The 14,484-nt window shown below is 43.0% G+C and overlaps 1 protein-coding gene across 2 annotated transcripts in view; it reads left to right on the top strand.

The window, feature by feature from the left end:
• Positions 1–14,484, top strand: part of WDR59 (WD repeat domain 59) — an 84,032-nt gene that overhangs the window by 23,689 nt on the left and 45,859 nt on the right. For both annotated transcript variants that reach the window (XM_046682272.1, XM_046682273.1), the window contains exons 4-8: positions 1,142–1,227; positions 2,344–2,424; positions 4,862–4,899; positions 8,324–8,412; positions 11,458–11,574. In XM_046682272.1, coding sequence (XP_046538228.1) covers positions 1,142–1,227; positions 2,344–2,424; positions 4,862–4,899; positions 8,324–8,412; positions 11,458–11,574 — 411 coding nt within the window. The remainder of the gene's footprint in view (positions 1–1,141; positions 1,228–2,343; positions 2,425–4,861; positions 4,900–8,323; positions 8,413–11,457; positions 11,575–14,484) is intronic.

Raw genomic sequence — 14,484 nt, 5'->3', positions numbered from 1 at the left:
GATATATGATTTGCAAATATTTTCTCCAGTTCTGTAGATCGTCTTTTTACTTTCTTGATAATGTCCTTTGGTACATAAAAGTTTTACTTTTGATGAAGTTCCATTGATTGGTTTTTTTCCTTTGCTTGCTCTTGGTAGGAAGGAAGCCTTTCTCATGAGAAGGAGCTTTAGAGTTAGGCAAATCTAAGGTCAAGTCCTAGTTTCAACACTCACTTTTTTTTTTGGAAGATTGGCCCTGAGCTAACATCTGTTGCTAATCTTCCTCTTTTTTTTGTTTTCTCCCGAAAGTCCCCCAGTACATAGTTGTATATCCTAATTGTAGGATATGCAGCCAGCTCTTCTAGCTCCTTTATGTGGGATGCTGCGCCAGCATGGCTTGATGAGATCAAGATCTGAACTGGTGAACCCTGGGCCACCGAAGCAGAGTGTGCAAACTCAACCACTCAGCCACGGGGCCGGCCCCAACACTCACTTTTATCTTGAGCACCCACCGAACTTTTGAGCCTCATCTATGACGTGGGTGACGACACCCCGTATGCAGTGTGGTGGGAAAGATCAGAGGACAGGTGTCTTAAGGTGCCTAGTTCATAGATGGCACTAGCAGATCCTCTGGAAATGGCAGGGAATGTTGTTATAAGATGAAGTGGCCTTTCTTTTCGCTCTTATCCCATTGAAAGCTGTTTTGAATCGTAACCTTTCACAGGAGCCTTACCTGTTTAGAATTGGAATCTGGTGTTTCAAGATAAAAATCTCAGAACTTTATACATCTATCTGTATGTCTCTAAGCTAAAATGAAAATCAGTCTATTATATATATACCAGTTCAGAAATCGTTAAACAGCCTATTAGTAGTCTTTATTTCCTTTTCAATGTGTTTCATAAACTCATGATATTTAGGAAGCCTTTGCTGGTTTATTATTTCTTTAAGTGAAATGTAGTTTGATTGAAGCTTTCTTTTTCCTCCTTTTCTGAGGTTAGCTCAAATATTAATTGTACTTATTTCTGAAAAGCTTAACCTGTAGGATCTTTGCCACGCAAGTTGGTTTCTACATGGCTTCCCCTTTTCAGCCTTAGGCAGATTAGGCTGAGAGCGTATATTCTGATGTGCTATCTGCTGCCTTCTTTCCCTTGTTTCTTTTCAGAGTAACCAACGGATCGACCTTTACAAGTGGAAAGATGGCAGTGGAGAAGTTGGCACAACCTTACAAGGCCATACTCGCGTAATCAGGTAGGCACCAACACTCCACAGCTCCCTGGAATGTCTTGCTTTGTCACAACCTCTTGGGGAACGAAATGAAGACACCATCCTCCTCCCATGGCTTGACTCTCTGTGTTGCGTTGGCCGTGGGTGGCTGCTAGGTCATTAGCATTCACTGAGATGATGGCTTTCACAGTGAAGAATAACTGGTATTTAGGAACCAGCATCCGTGTAGCTGTTAACCCTGATCCTAGAAGACACTTAGGTACAGCCCAGTCGAGCATAAAAGATTAGAGGTGATATTTGCTGCAGGAGGGAGATGAAGTTATGCCAGGAGAATCCCTTGGCTCATATTCGGCAGTGCCCAGGAGTTCAGAGACATTAGGGTGCAGCCCTTTGCTCTTCCTTCAGCAGCTGTAGGTCACCACCAGAGCTCCTGCCTCACAGTCTCTTATCCAAATACATAGTTGCCTCCCACTCGTGACCTTCCACTTGGCTTCTGGAGTGTTCGTTGATCCATCCTTTCCGTAGGTCACTGTTTCTGGGTGGGGAATACTTATTCTGGGAAGTAGCAGCAGGGAGTACAGGAGTGGTCAAGCTGACCTGGGAAATGATGGCAAAGGCTAGACCCCCAGCCTGTGTTAACTGTTGCTGTAGTAACGGCCTTTGAGGAGGGAGGGCCCGAGTAGAAGGACCAGAGGTCTGCTTCCCCTCCTTGAAAGCTGTGTGGCAACATGGCTGTTTGCCGCTGCTTTAGGAGATGTTGGTTTTACTCAAGATATCTGTGTTGAGTCTGATTTAGAAAATGATAAGTCAAAAATTACTTTGTGTTTTTCCTTTGTTTTGTCTGTTTAATTTTGTGTGTGTGTGTGTGAGTATTTTAGTGGAAATGCCCCATTTCTTTTTGGGGAGCAGGTGACAGTATAGCTGGCCATGACAGGGGGAATGACCTGAAAGTTTCCTTCAGAGCTCAATAAGTCTTGTTCTTTTCCAAAGAACTTTGGAGACTCCTAGCCTAAACCATGTTAAGTGGCCCATTAATGATGACTTTCTGAAGCCACTAAAAACTAAATCTGTTAGTGCTTTGGAACTGGACTCTGAATTTTTTCTCTTCATTGTTACTCTGTTTATTTCTCGTGTTCCCAGCGACTTGGACTGGGCAGTGTTTGAGCCAGATCTCCTGGTTACCAGCTCTGTGGACACCTACATCTACATTTGGGATATCAAGTAAGAACAATTAAGAGGCATGACCACTTGTTTGTGGGATGATCTGGGGCCTTCGTTTTAGAGATCAGGTTTCTTAGTTTGATTTCTCCTGGATACAGACCCTGAGACAAGGATACATTGCAGGCACATTATTTAGGAGGTGAAAGAAATACTGTAGGAGGATGGAGAAGAGAGACAGGATCGGGAAGGGCACAAATACAGGATGCATTATCCACCTGGGTACCACTGTGACCAGGTGGAGCTTAATCTTACTGGGGACCGCTAGATGCTAATGTAAAACTCCCTCCTCAGAGGTGTCCCACCCACAAAGGCTAAGGAAGTGGGGGTGCTATCCACTGTCAGTCATTGGTGGCCACCAAGGGCCTTAATTCCCTGGCTCTTCAGTCCTGTCACAAAGCTTTGCAAAATAGGCTTCAGCAGCCAGGGAAATCCCTTTGGCAGAGAAACACAGGTGCTGGCATTTGGAAGTCAGGCTGACGTTTACTGAAGTGGCAAGTGACGATGGGGAGATTTGATGGGCACAGACACACATCTGCTACAGCAGGCAGTGCTTCGAGACACATCTGCTCAGCTCTTTATTTACTCTTTGTGAGGCTTCAATTCCCCCTCCGTAAAAGAGGGCTGAGAGCCACCTGGTAGGGTTACTCTTGATGGAGTAAAGAGTAAGGAGCACATGGCCCAGGGCCCACGGCATCGTAAGTTCTTTAACACTGTCTATTCCCTTCTCCATTTATAGAGCGAAGTTCCCTTTGCCGTAACAGTTAGAGGTGACTAACTAGAGAGTCTGTAGAGTCCCCCAGATGGGACACCTCTTCCCTCACCAGGCTACTCTGCTCCCAAATGGCAGTGGCTTTGCGATGTTTTATACTGAAAGGAGAACTGTAGGCAGAAGACAAGCCAGATACTGAAGTTTGACAAACCAGACAGACCGGTGAAAGGAATTCCTAGGGGGTGGGGGTGTGTAACCTGCGTTCCACAGCGGTTGGTTCCTCAGAGGTGATGAGTCTATAAAGGCAGTGCCAGAGGGACAGAGGGAGCACAAAGTCCAGGGAAACGGAAGAGAGAAGCTCTTAGGAAAACAGACAGAAAACCCAAGGAGCTATGGGGCAAGGTTAGAGTATTCCTTATTTACATAAAACAATTATTTTCATAGTTTAAAGATTAAAAGACACTGAACTGACAATTCCTCTTCATATTTTCTAAATAGGAGGCTGGAGGCACAGATTTGCCCTGTCTGGCCTTTGTAGCCCTAGACTGCCACCCAGCGCTGTCATTTTACCATTTGTAGGGAACTGTGGAGCCTCTCTCCCCAAGAGTCTCCCATTGTATCCAGGAAGAGTTTTGGGGTTTTTTTTAAATTGTGGTTAAATAACACAGAACATAAAATTGACCACTTTCACCACTTTTACGTGTACAGTCAGTAGTAAGTATGCAGTCATGTGCCGCATAATGACGTTTTGGTCAACGGTGGACCACATATACAACAGTGGTCCCATAAGATTAGTACCGTCTAGCCTAGGTATGTATGTAGCAGGCTCTACCGTCTAGGTTTGTAAAGTACACTCTGATGGTCACACATGATGAAATCGTCTAACAGACACATTTCTCAGAACGTATCGCCATTGTTAAGCGACCCATGATTATATTCACAATGTTATGCAACAGATCTCCAGAACTTTTTCATCTTCCAAAGCTAAAACTTTATACTCATTGGACAACAATTTCACATTTCCACCTCCCCCTAGCCCCTGGCAATGACCATTCTCCTTTATTTCTATAAATTTGACTACTCTAGGGACCTCATATAAGTGGAATCGTACAGTATTTGTCCTTTTGTGACTGACTTATTTGAGTTAGCGTTATGTCCTCCAGCTTCATCCATGTTGTAGCATGTGACAGGATTTCTTTCCTTTTTAAGGCCTAATAATATCCCATTGTATGTATATGCCACATTTGTTTATCCATTCATCAGTCAATGGACGCTTAGGTTGCTTCCACCTCTTGGCTATTGTGAACATCCAGAGTAGGTTTTTACTCCACCTTTGAAATGCTGTTGGGAAGGTTCTTGCAGAGTTATGCCTCTGTGACTGTCCCCCGTGTTCCACTAGGAGAAATGACACCAGGAAGGGATTCTTTTGGCTTCCTCCCCTTCTATATCAGGGTCACCCAGGCCATGCAGAATCATGTGGTTTGTTTTCTGTGGATACAGCCATATGATTTGAAATTCAAACATGGCCTCAATTGAAGTGTCTGAGAAAGCTCGTCTACTTGGATGGAGACAGGCTTTTCCTTACACTTCTTTTTAAGGCCCTCACGTTCCCACTGAACTCCAAGTACCCACTGAAAGGAAAGTGAAGAATGGTGTGCAGAGGGGGAAGGGCAGCAGGTGGAGGTGGCACATGAATTGGGCATTTGATTTCTGACTTTTATCTTTCAGAGACACAAGGAAACCTACCGTTGCACTGTCTGCTGTAGGTGAGTGTGTGCTTCCCCCGACTTGTCTTCCTCCCATTCCTTCCTTTCCTTCTCTCACACTGACTGCCCCATTCCCCATGTTCCGTCGTGGCTGGGTAGAATTGTAAGTTCCACGTTGCAAAGGGCTTGCTTTAGGCTGCTCTCAGAAGTTAGAGTCCGGACCGTTGAGTGTGGTCAGGAACTTATTTCAGAATTCAAGGACAGGAGCCAAATGAGTTTGTTTTTCAACTTTCAAATGTCTAGAAAAATAGAAGAAAATTAATTTCCTTGTGTTCATCATTCAGTTTCAACCGTTGTCAGCATATGGCCAATCTTATTTCATCTTTGTCTCCATCCACTGTCCCAACTCCCACCCCCATCCCCTTTGGGATTATTTTGAAGCGAATCCCAGGTATCATCATTTCATCAACAAATATTTCAGTTCGTATTCTTTATGAGAAGAATCCTTTAAAAACATAGCCACAATATTTAAGCAGTATTCAAATTTCCCCAATACTCTCTCTCCCCCTTTTTTTTTTTTTTTACAACTTATTTGAATCAGAATCCAAATAAAGTCCATACAGGCAGGTGGTTGCTATATTTCTCATCTTTTTAAATTGGTAGGTTTCTTTTCCCTCTCCCTTTTTGGTTTGTTTTTGTTTTTCTTTTCCTGCAGTTTATTTATTGAAGAAATCATGTTGTTTGTCCTATGGTTTCCCACAATCTAGATTATGCTGATCGTGTCCCCATGGTGTCATTTAACATGGACGCACGGAAACTTTGAAATTACTTTCTGATCTCCCTGTTTTCATTGCTCAGTTGGAGTTGACTATTTTTGGAATTCTGCACTGGGGCTGTTAGGAGCCTTCCCACTACTTCCTGAGAGTAGAAGTTGGGCGTAGAACTGATGTAACTCACAGTGATGGAGCCCAATCATCAGGACTGCATTTTGGAATCCTTGATAAAAACATCATATTATCTGTCTCCTTTGTATCTCCTTGGTACATTTGAATACACATTTGGTGTTTCCTTCAAAATGATTGCGTAATTCTTCTTTTTTCGCCTTTACCCCCACGCCTCATCATTTAAAGTCGTTTAGCATCACAACTGTACTAAGCAGCTGGATTATCTCTGCTGTGAGATTAGAGACCACGTCTGTCTTGTTAGTGCTGTCCGCCAAGGTCAGCATTTGTGCCTGACCCAAGGAAATGCTCCGTAAATGTTTGTTAAATGAATGTAGGAGTCAAGCACCTGTGTCTCTATGCTAAGTGCTTAACAATTTTATTGATCTGGTGCCCCCGCCCACCTTTAGGCACTTAGGATCTGAGACGTATAATGTCCTGCAGGCGTGGTTGCAGAGGACGTCCAACTACATGAAAACACAAGTGGTCTGTAAATGCCTCAGTCACCTCCCCCTGACTTCGTTATTTCTACTTGCAGGTTTCTAAGTTAGATTGGTTGTAGAGGAACTCTAAAATGAAAGACAGTTCTTTTTTTCAGCCCACTTGTTGTAATTGCTTTCTTTTCTGTTATAGGTCCTTCTAAAAAACAGAAGGAGGAGACTTCTTTCCTTTTGCACCTCGGTCAGGTTTCTCAGTGGTTGCAAAGCTACCCTGGGAAAAAAGAGCAAATGAGAGGCTTGAGGAGCTTTATAAGCTGCTTGATATGACGTTCCCTAAGAGGAACAGCCATTGCCTGCCGCTGCTCCGCAGAGTCCATGGTCCCCATCTCTCCATGAGCACATTGTTTTACCTTTGCAGTAGGAAGTTGCTAAGAGCATGTCCGTGCATACTCCAGAGTGTTCTCTGTCTGAGAGCTCTTACAGTCTGGGGCCTCTGTTTGACTCTGGTGTCGTGATCCTAGTAAAGCAGGGGGTTCCAGAATCCTTCGGGAGGCTTCATGTTCTGATACACCACCATTCCCACTTTTCCACTAGGAAAAGTATATATTCTCTTGGAACTCTTAAAATAACTGTCATGAGGAGATGGAGCAGGCTCTTCTTACTCATTCTTTAGCTGATACCCTTTCTTGCAAAGAAACTGGGGCTCCTAAGGAATATATTACCTTCCTTCATCTTCAGGGATCTCTACCATTGGTTCTTAGATGACTTAAGATGCCCTGTGTCTCAAGGAAAAAACACAACCGACAAACAAATACCCTCACCAAAACCAAGCAAGGATAGGTTCCGGGCCTTAACTCTAGTTCCTCTTAGATTCTAAATCCTTGCTTTATCTCTCGCACTCTCTAGACTACTTGGGTCAGGTTGTTCTCCAGAGCCCTGGAACTACTATGGTGTTCCCAGTAATAGAGCCCACCCGAAGGGAGAGGTGTCAAAGCAGAAGTATTCTCTGTTGTCTGAGCAAGGATGAGAAGAGGCGGGAAGGAGAGCAATTATTTTGTTCGGGTTTAACTTAATTAAGTTGATTATTTTTTATTTTTTATTTTTTTTTGAGGAAGATGAGCCCTGAGCTAACTACTGCCAATCCTCCTCTTTTTGCAGAGGAAGACTGGCCTAGAGCTAACATCCATGCCCATCTTCCTCTACTTTATTTGTGGGACGCTTACCACAGCGTGGCTTTTACCAAGTGGTGCCATGTCCGTACCTGGGATCTGAACCGGCGAACCCCGGGCCGCCAAAGCGGAATGTGTGAACTTAACCACTGCGCCACCAGGCCGGCCCAACTTAATTATTTTTAAGAGTCAGCTGGAAGTGCTGATATGTCCCAGCCCCTTCCGGCATCTGACAGTATGCCTCCTCTCTTAAGTAGCTCTTTTGTGGTGGTTGTTACCCCTTTGTATTGGCAGAATGGGAAAAGGACTGAGTTCACACAGTGCCTGGGATGTTCCCTTTCCCTGACTCAGTGCAGGGCCAGTGGCCATGTCTACCTGCCGATGGGGAGATGAGAGTGGGATGGTGCACGTAACCTTCTGAGGGCAGATTTGGGCAACACTGGGGCTTATTCTTCAGCTGAGCTTCAGCTGGAGGCTTTGCTTTTCCAAGACTGTCCCTTCAAAAAAATAAAAAGGGAAGGAGCAGCCAGTGAGCTGAGGCTCTTCTGACTGGGCGGGCCAGCCTTGTGGCTGGCGATGATGAAGAGCAGGTTGTGCGCTGAGTCAATTACTGACCAGCAGAGCTGCGCTGAGCTCCGGCTCTGTGAGAAACTGCATTTCCCTGCTGATTCTGCTCGGAGGCAACCTGTCGTTTTTTTCCCAAGTGAGGTTATTTCCTCAATTAGGTGACTGATCCTGTTCCCATGTGTTAATTCGTTTATTTTTTGGCTTCCTTTTCTCTTTAATGGTGGAGTTGGTGCAGCCATAGAAACTTGAAGGGTTCTGTGCTTGTTCAGCAGGAACTCATTATCTGGCACCCCTGGATACGCTCCATTCTGGTTCCAAAGGCGTTGAGGGCAACAGCTTGCTTTCTTCTTCTGATTTTTCTTTGCAGCGGGTGCCTCACAGGTCAAATGGAATAAAAAAAATGCTAATTGCCTTGCCACCAGTCATGACGGCGACGTACGGATATGGGACAAGCGGGTAAGTAATTTCTTTTTCCCCTCAGCTGGTCTTGAGTCCCTCCCAGAGGACATGAAGAGGATGTGGTGAGGAACAGGACTTGTCTTGAGAGTCCAGGGTGCGCTGTGCAGAATAGTGAATTGCCGTTGTAAGATCACAGTAGCAGATGACATTTGCTTCCCGATCAAGATGGTGTTGAAACAAGATAGGGAAGTGAGGCATTATGATCAGTGGTTAAGAAAATCAACTTGGCCTGGCCTAAGGTAGAGTCCCATTTTGCTGCCGCCTAATTATCATATCAGGTGAGCCACTAAACTTCCCTAAGCCTCAGTTTCCTTATCTTCAAAATAAAGACAGTGATAGTGTATCATTGAGGAGATCAAGCCTGGGGGACCAGACCCTATTCTAGCTTGATCAGCAGGCTTCTTACCCCTGCTCCAGATTGCAAAGTGCAAACTAGTTCTAGGACAAATACTCTCTTGAATACTTCCCATATAAATCACTGAGGCAGGGAACTCAGTATGCTCAAGTCCTCCCCTAGAAGTCCAGCTGTCTCATCAGCCTCAAAAGAGCCTGCAGGCGTGTATTCTCCCTGCGGCAACCCATGTATCTGGCAGGCATGAAAGAAGTGCAGGGTCCTTCGCTGCTACTGCAATGGAAAGTCTGTTGGAAGTTGGTGTGTTGGCAGCAGCAAGAACCACGATGCCGGGGAAGGGCCTCCGCTACATCTCACTGCCGAACGATTGGGTAATAATGCGCCGAACGATTGGGTAATAATGCGCAGAGCAGTCGACTTGTGTTCTATCTCCGGTGTGAATACTGCTTCCTGCCCTGCTAGAAATCCTCAGCCTTTGTGGGAAGCACCTACTTTTAGTTTCCCTGAAACTTGTTCAGGGGCTGTCCCAAGTTGGGTGCTGACTGTAAAATCTCTGCCTTGCTTCCGGCCGCTCTGCTCGATTCCTCTTCTAGCAGGAAATAAGGGCACAGCATGGGAGAGAGGAGGGGAACTGAAGCAGAGACTGGGAGTCTGCTGGGTTGGGTGCCAGGACCTGCTGGGGAAGCAGCTTGCTGGCCAAAGCCGTCTGCCTCTGGTAGCTTAGATAAGGTGATTTTTAAGTAGAGGTTGGACAAGTGTGTCTTCTATATGTTAGTTTTTGTCTCTGATGCTTGCTGCCATCGGTGCGGCTTTGACACTAGAAAGTGCCAGAGAAGTACTGTCCCTTTAGTCCAGTCTGGTAATAGCCATTCTTCCCCCCTCTTTATTTCTTAAATTGGTGATTGGTTTTATTCATTCTGTCACTAGCATAGCATTTAAATCTGGTAAATGGTTTAAATAAAATATGTTTGTTTAATCTGTAGTGCATACATGTTTGCTTTAGACTGGTTTCAGAGCCAGAGGCAAGAGAAACAGCACAATAATTTAGCCATGAACTCTGTCAGTACCTGTTTTCCAATACAGCACCTGTGTTCCTTTTATCTTGTAGAAATCTACTGCTGAACTCTTCCTGTTTCGTCTCCTGATTGCCCACTAATAACACTGACTCCCCTCAGCAAGCCTTTATCTATTTTGTTGGAAGGCTTAACTTTTCTTTTCGCTATTAATATTTAGGACTTGTGCTGAGATGGGTTGTAAAACTTGTTGGTGTTATTTTTACTTCTCTGGCACTTTCTAGTGTCAAAGCAGCACTGATGGCAGCAAGCGTGAGAGGCTTAAAAAGTGCAGTATCAGTGGCAACACTGGATTTTCATTCAAACTCCTGCATGACTAATCGTACTAACAATTTACTAAGCGCCTATTATGCGCAAGCACTGTTCTAAGAAGTTTATGTGTATTGATTCATTTCTCTTGTAACTAGCCTTTAAAGTAGGTACTATTATTATTCCTAGTCTGCAGATGAGTAAACTGAGGCACAGTTTGTTGCCAGGATTTGAACCCAGGGAGGCTGGTTCTGGAAACTGCTCTCTTAACCTCATAGCCTAATGCTAATTATGGAAGTAATACATACTTCCATACATTTTATATTTTAGAAAATATAAAAGAGGAAATAAAAATCATTCATAGTCTTATTACCCATAGACAAATGCTAACATTTTGCTGTTTTCTTATGCTTTTTTTAAACGTGGTTTATTACATTATGTACATATTTATATATGCTTTTTTCATTTAACTTTACAGCAGATGCATTTTCTCCATATTATAATCTCTAAGTATAATTTTTAGTGGTTATATCTTATCATCTCAGATAACTGTACTATAGTTGAAAATTTCATTATTCCCCACTTAGTGATTATTTATGTTGTTTCTGGTTTTCTAGTGTTTCAAATAACACCAAGATGAACGTCTTTTGTATCTAAAGCTTTTTGTGAATTTGGAATATTCCCTTAAGAAAGGACAATTTTAAGTCTCTTGATAAGTATTGCCAAAGTTTTTCCCAAAAAGGTTGTACTATTTTATGTGGACACCAGCAGTGACAAATGCAGCCTCACTGCATTATTATTTACAAATAGCTTCTAATTTGATAGCTAAAAAAATCTTGTTTTAATGTCTATTTCTGAGGTTTCCTTCTGAGCTTGTTCGTTTTACATATGCTTATTAATCATACATTGTTTTCCTTTGTGATGTGTCTTCATTCTCTTTTGGGGTCTTGGTGCTCGATCACTTTAAGATTGGTGGTTTTACCCTCAGGATTGGGGTTGGGTCTGTCTGGTGTCACAGCCCCTTTCCTGGGTGATTGTGAGGAAGGGGAGCAGGGATTGCAGACCGCATTACCAAAGGGGAAAGCACCCACTCCCTTGTATCCTTCAATAAGGCCATGCAGGGAGCTGGAGCAGGAGGAAATTAGGCTCACAGGCCCATATACAGAGGCGGTGTGAAGGAGAGCTAGATGAGTCTTTTTCTGTTGTTGTTTTCTTTGTCTTAAACAAGCCAAAGTGGAATTTCTTAAGGATAGAGATGGTGTCTGGTAGTATTTTGTATCCCCACTCAGCACCCGGCAGACTGTCGTGTGGTAGACAATCAATGAATTCTTTCTCAGTTGACAACACTCAGTGCTGATCCTGTTGTAGAAACCCAGTACAGCAGTGGAATATCTAGCAGCCCACCTCTCCAAAATCCATGGCCTGGACTGGCACCCAGACAGTGAGCACATTCTTGCTACCTCCAGTCAAGACAACTCTGTCAAGGTGAGTGACGCCCACTGGGGCAGTTGGGGAGCTGTGTTGGGGAGGTATCAGGGGTGTGTGCCGGCACTTTCTTCGGAAGTGTGTGTGCTTCAGGGATGCGAGTGCTTCTTGGGGAGCTGGGCAGGTAAACCTGGTTGTGTAGCCTGGCATGAGTGATATAGTAGCATATATCTGATCTGGCTCCTAGAATTCATTCAGGAGGTTTTCTTCTTTCCCTTTGTGAAAGGAAGTCAAAGACAAAAACATTTAGAGAGAGAAAGAAGCTTACTTGCAAAGAAGTTGCCAGGAAATCAGATTTCAGAAGGATTGGCACATCAAAGAAGAAACACAACAGAAATATAAGTAAAGAAGAAAAGCCCACAAAATTGTTAATATTACCAAGTTTACAATTAGTCTGTGTGGAGTGCACAAATGGTTTTCTCACATGATTATCATATCTGCAAAAGTTATGACATCGTCAGTCATCAGCATTGCAAAAGTTGGGCATAGAGTTGTTTTATGAGAGATTCTCTAACTTACAGGAAATGCTCAAGGGGTCATGTGTTTCGGTGACCCTGTTATTTTTGGTTTATCTCAGACAGCAGTGGTTCTTGTTTGTTTTTTCTTTGCAACTGTGGGATGTGATATGCACCCTTGTTGAAAAGGATGCAGGGCAGACTCAGCCTCGCTCCACAGTTCCTCCTTGTGGTCACGTCTCTGCCCGGAAGGACAGAGATTTGACCACAGAAGTTTGCTTAGCAATTTTATGATTCAGCATCGTTAATTTAATGCTTTGTTTTATTTACACAGGCACATACGATGTCTTCTTGGTATGGTTAGCAAAACTAGAATCATACACTAAGGCTTAAAAGCTAACTTCTGTCTTGAGGTTTGTAAATCCCCTAGGGTTGTAATTTACTTTTATGTGCCAGAAGAGGTTTTTTGTTTGTTTAGGATTTGGGTTTTTGTCCCCATACCCAGATCAGCTTCTTTCCCAAATTCAGGAACCAGAAACCATCAATTCACCTCTTCCTCTTTCTTTGAGTTCCCCAAGTTTGTCGATATTTAGTGACATCTTTATTACTCTTGAGGCTGGGATTCCATATGTAATAAAGGAGGTAACAGGCCATTTCCACATGTGAAATGCAATCCTTGTTCCTTACTAGTAGGCTTAGCTTACGAATTAAATGAGATTTTTGGCATGATATTTGATTTATCCCACTATATCCTGGTAGGAAAGAAAACAATTTTTATTGAATGTATATAAACAACATAATTGTAAAAAATTAAATAGTTTATAGGCACTTTGCATAATATTCAATCACTGTTCTTAGTAATTTGTTGATAATGATCAATATATGTCATTTTTTCCTGCATAATAATTTTCTTAAGTTTACAATTTATTAGCTTATAATTTATAGTTATAATTTTTATTCTCTTTTTATTTTCTGAATTCTAAGGGGTCAGCTGGAACAAGATAGCATTGAATGAGTGTTTCATTTTGGTTTGTAAATTGTTAAACTGTAAAACTGTTGAATTGGAAGTTAGTGCTAGATCAAAAAGAAGGAAAAGCAGGGGGCTGGCCCCGTGGCCGAGTGGTTAAGTTCGCGCGCTCCGCTGCAGGCGGCCTAGTGTTTTGTCGGTTCGAATCCTGGGCGCGGACATGGCACTGCTCGTCAGACCACGCTGAGGCAGCGTCCCACATGCCACAACTAGAGGAACCCACAATGAAGAATACACGACTATGTACCGGGGGGCTTTGGGGAGAAAAAGGAAAAAATAAAATCTTTAAAAAGAAAAAAAAAAGAAGGAAAAGGATTTTTCTTATATGGCCATTAAAAATAGAACGCTAACCATAGTGACCTTAGTTCATATCATTTTAGACAATCAATTATTTTTTCCTGATCTTGGGTTAAGCAGTCTATTTTACAAAATTGTCGTCTTCTAGACGAAGAGTCCTGGAAATCCAGATGAAGTCCCTTGGGACAGAGGTGTGTGTCTGCCCATGGGACAAGGTCAGCCTTACTGAGAAATCTGTACGCATGAGGCTGTTCCCTGTGATGTCAGCAGTCAAGAACCCAGTTCTTTATCGAGGTTCTTCTGATATTTCTTCAGAAGCCTTCCCTTCTGATCTGTAGCTTGTAGCTGGGGCCCTTTGGCAATGGTAAGAGAAAAGAAGAGATCAACTGTGGACAGGAGGCTGGTGCAGCTCTGGTTCTCATAACTCTGTCAGATTGAAACAGACTGAGGTCCTCTATTTGTGTAACACATGTGCTTGTTTCATAAGACTCCATCAGTGATTGCCTTGAGAATAAGAACATGTTATGAAGTGAGTGAGGACTTTGTCAGATCTCCAGAGACCTCTTGTTTATCCCATGAGTTATGTGTTATAATGGTCACCAATTGATGAGCATGTTTAAATCTAGAAACAATTTTTTTTAAAAACGGATTAATTTTATTAACAGTTATCATGCCAATCTTTGTGAATGAACATGAATATGCTCCTCTCCAGCCTGAAAAGTAAACATTTGCTGAAATGCATTCATACTAACAATGTTTTACTTGTATGTAATTAACCTAGGCAGGTTGAACTTCTCTTTCATTTGCCAGTTTTTCTACATATGGTGGACTTGATAACAGGAAACTTTCACAAAGTGTTGAGCTAATTAAAAATCTGGAGAATGCCAAACATACCTTATTATTTGTAGTTTCCCTTCTTCTGTAAGTCGAGGGAGCAAGTTATAGTTTACCCTGTGGCCATCTGGGAAACTCAGAAGCAGTTTAGATGGAAAAGACATTTTAACAATTTTGTTATTTTGAAAATTAGCCCAGAAATTTGGCAAAAAAGAGTTGTCAGAAGAAACGAGAATTACCTCATGCTATCTCTTTATGGTCATACCCTCCCCCAACCCCTAAATTCTGGCCACGACC

This window comes from Equus quagga, chromosome 13 (assembly GCF_021613505.1).
Source record: "Equus quagga isolate Etosha38 chromosome 13, UCLA_HA_Equagga_1.0, whole genome shotgun sequence".
Classification (NCBI taxonomy): domain Eukaryota; kingdom Metazoa; phylum Chordata; class Mammalia; order Perissodactyla; family Equidae; genus Equus; species Equus quagga.
Note: the sequence above shows the minus strand (reverse complement) of the source record. Positions and strands in the feature narration are given on the sequence as shown.